Raw genomic sequence first — 3,510 nt, 5'->3', positions numbered from 1 at the left:
TTTCTCTCTTGCTGTCTCCAGTGAATTGACTGTGTTGAGTTTGGAACAAAACCATAGACTACAAACAAGTAATGGGAAAGTCTGCAAGTCTTCACTTTCTGACATCTTTTAGAGAGGAAAATATGGTAATGTTTTTCTGACTTTCTCCTTCCACGTTACAGAGTTACTTGTAGTTTCTTTTCGTTCAAGAACTAACATTAGTAAAGGCATTTACTATAATATTACAATAGTACCTTCATTGTCTACTTGTCTTGAGAGTCGATCAGGGTATGTTGGTTTTATATCTTTAGCTTATTAAATGATGATCTAATTTCAATTATACTTCAAATATAACATGACTGAGAGAATAAAGTATACTTAAACTGTGATATTTGTGTTGGACAACTCAATCATATTTCTCAATGCTAGTCTCACTTGTATGTTCTATAAATAAAAATGACATTTCTGAGCTTCTCTGGTAGCTTTTGGTAATAAGATAGTGTAGAGAAATTGATGTTCTGCTTGGTAAAATGTTAGTTTGCTTAAAATTACTTGTCCTAATTATTCTATGCTATTTAATTTCTTGACTAAACAACAAAATCATCTCATGTTTTCAACCTTTAAGCTGCCTTTTATTTTTAACAAAATATTTTAATAAGCTATTTTATTAAATTTTCCTTATATATCTTTTATTCATGGAACAATTTCTGAAGACTATATATCAAATGCAGGTGATCGAGTGTGTTTTTTTTTTCATGTATCTGTCCAGTTTTCCCAGCACCATTTATTGAATAGACTGTCTTTACTCCGGTGCAAATTCTTGCTTCGTTTGTCACAGACTAAATGACCATATAGGCGTGTTTTTTTTTTTTTTTCCTGGGCTCTCTATTCTGTTTTATTGATCTATGTGTCTGTTTTAAAGCCTGTACCATGCTGTTTTGATTACTATGCCTTGTAGTATAGTTTGAGATCAGATAGTGTGATACCTCCCACTTTGTTCTTCTTTCTCAAGATTGCTTTGGCTATTCAGGGTCTTTTGTGGTTCCATATAAATTTTAAGATTATGTGTTCTAATTTTGTGAAAAATGACATTGGTATTTTGATAAGGGTTGCCTTGAATCTATAGATTGCTTTGGGTAGTATGGGCATTTTCACGATGTTAATTCTTCCTAGCCATGAGCATAATATATGGTTTCATTTATTTTTATTTTTTTAAATTTCTTTCTTCAATGTCTTATAGTTTTCTGAGTATAGATCTTTTACTGCCTTGGTTAAATTTATTCCTAGGTGTTATATATATATATATATATATATATATATATATATATACATGTATATATGTATATATATATATGCAGTTGTAAGTGGGATTGTTTTCTTAATTTCTCTTTATTGATGTACAAAAATGTAATTGATTTTTGAATATTAACTTTTTTTTTTTTTTTTCGATGGATACTTTTATTATTTATTTCATCGATCACCAACTTCATCTCCCTCCCTCCTTACGATTGGAATTTCATCTTATTTCCACACTGAGTAGCGAAACAATGACAAAGCTAATCAGAATAAGCTACTCCAAAAACAGAACTAAGCCAACAGCTTACTTTCCTTCAACAGGCAAATATACATATGTGCACTCTAGAATGTACAATGGTTTAGTCACTAAGAAATTCAAATGGGATCTTGGAGAATGTAGGCAAATCCAGGGTGTGGTAAAGGTGAGCTGAGATGCTGTGCAGCTGATTTAAGGTTCCTGGTGCTGCATCTCTTGGCCACTAGTTGAATCTTGCCATGGGGGAAGATTTTAGCTAATACCAAGTAGAGATGCGGAAAACACTAAATTGACTTAGGGGATGTGCACAGGAACCAAAAGGCAGGAAAGTACTAAACATTGCTGAGCGCGTCCACCCCAGGAAGGACTTTACCTTCCAGGAGCTCTAAACTGGCACCACCACCAGTGCTCACATGGCTGACTTTATCCTCCGTGTTCCATTTGGCACAGCAAGTGGCTGTGTCTCCACCACCTATGATGGTGATGCAGCCCCTGGAAGTGGCTTTCACCACCTCATCCATGAGGGCTTTGGTCCCTCGGGCAAAAGCTTCCCATTCAAATACGCCCACAGGTCCATTCCACACAATCTGCTTAGCCCTGGCAACAGCCTCAGCATACTTCTTGCTGCTCTCAGGACCACAGTCCAAGCCCATCCAGCCAGCAGGTATGCCTGAGGCCACAGTGGCTTGGCCAGTCTTGGCATTCTCATCAAACTTGTCAGCAGTGACAAAGTCAACAGGCAAGGTAATTTTCACACCATTCTTCTCAGCTTTGGACATCAGGTCTTTGACAATCTTGGCTCCCTCTTCATCAAACAGAGAAGTGCCAATCTCCATGTTGTTGAGCACCTTAAGGAAGGTAAAAGCCATTCCACCACCAATAATCATCTCATTGACTTTGTCTAGCATATTATTGATCAGTTGGATCTTGTCTGCAACTTTAGCTCCGCCCAGGATGGCCAGGAAGGGTCGCTCAGGGCTCTCCAACGCCTTGGCAAAGTAGTTCAGCTCCTTCTTCATCAAAAAACCTCCAGCTTTCTGTGGCAGATTGACTCCCACCATGGAGCTGTGGGCCCGGTGAGCAGTGCCAAAAGCATCATTGACATATACATCGCCTAGCTTGGAAAGTGAAGTTCGGAAGGCTTCTATTTTAGCTGGCTCGGCTTTAACCTTGTTCCCAGAAGCATCTTTTCCCTTCCCTTCTTCCTCCACATGAAAGCGAAGGTTCTCCAGCAGGATGACAGACCCAGCAGCTGGGTCAGCACAAGCTTTCTCCACTTCAGGGCCCACACAGTCCTTCAAGAACAAAACATCCCTGCCCAGCAGAGATTTAAGTTCTACAGCAACTGGCTCCAAGGAGTACTTGTCAGGCATGGGGAGGCCATCAGGCCGGCCGAGGTGACTCATAAGAACAACTGACTTGGCTCCATTGTCCAAGCAGAATTTGATGCTTGGAATGGCAGCCTTGATCCTCTGGTTGTTCGTTATCTGGTTGTTCTTCATAGGAACATTGAAGTCCACTCTCATAACGACCCGCTTTCCCTTCACGTTCAGCTTGTCCAGAGTCAGCTTGTTAGAGAGCGACATCTTGACAATGTAGCAGCGGCGAGTGGCCGGAGGCTCAGGACAGCGGTCGAGACGGCGACTGACTTGCGCTGGTGCTTGAATATTAACTTTGTATCTTGATTAAATAATAGTTAATTTACAGTGGAGGAATTTCAGATAATGCAGATATTTTTTTCTTTTTTATACTTTTCTATATTTCTTGATTTTTCAATTATATTTTTTATAATCAAAAAAGAATGTTCCATTTTATTACTTTTATTTTATAATAATTTGCAAGAACAAGAAAACTGGAAGTTGGATCTGAGATGTAATTTTGGACACTGTTAAAGTGCTTTAAGAAACAGAAGAGAATTGTTTTGTAATTAGGAAAATTTTATGGCTAATGTAAAACTTCCTGTTCAGGTGGTATTTGAA

At 38.5% G+C, this 3,510-nt stretch overlaps 1 protein-coding gene across 1 annotated transcript; it reads right to left on the bottom strand.

Annotated features, from left to right (window-relative positions):
* Nucleotides 1-1,435: 1,435 nt before the first annotated feature.
* LOC308492869 (phosphoglycerate kinase 1) lies at nt 1,436-3,187 on the bottom strand. The gene has a single exon (XM_081038331.1). It carries the CDS (start codon nt 3,115-3,117, stop codon nt 1,864-1,866), a length of 1,254 nt encoding a protein of 417 aa, XP_080894457.1. The 5' UTR covers nt 3,118-3,187; the 3' UTR covers nt 1,436-1,863.
* Between the last annotated feature and the right edge of the window lie 323 nt (nt 3,188-3,510).

The sequence above is a fragment of the Rhinolophus hipposideros genome (assembly GCF_964194185.1).
Source record: "Rhinolophus hipposideros genome assembly, chromosome: 25".
Taxonomy (NCBI): Eukaryota; Metazoa; Chordata; class Mammalia; order Chiroptera; family Rhinolophidae; genus Rhinolophus; species Rhinolophus hipposideros.
This window is presented reverse-complemented; position numbering and strand designations above follow the sequence as displayed.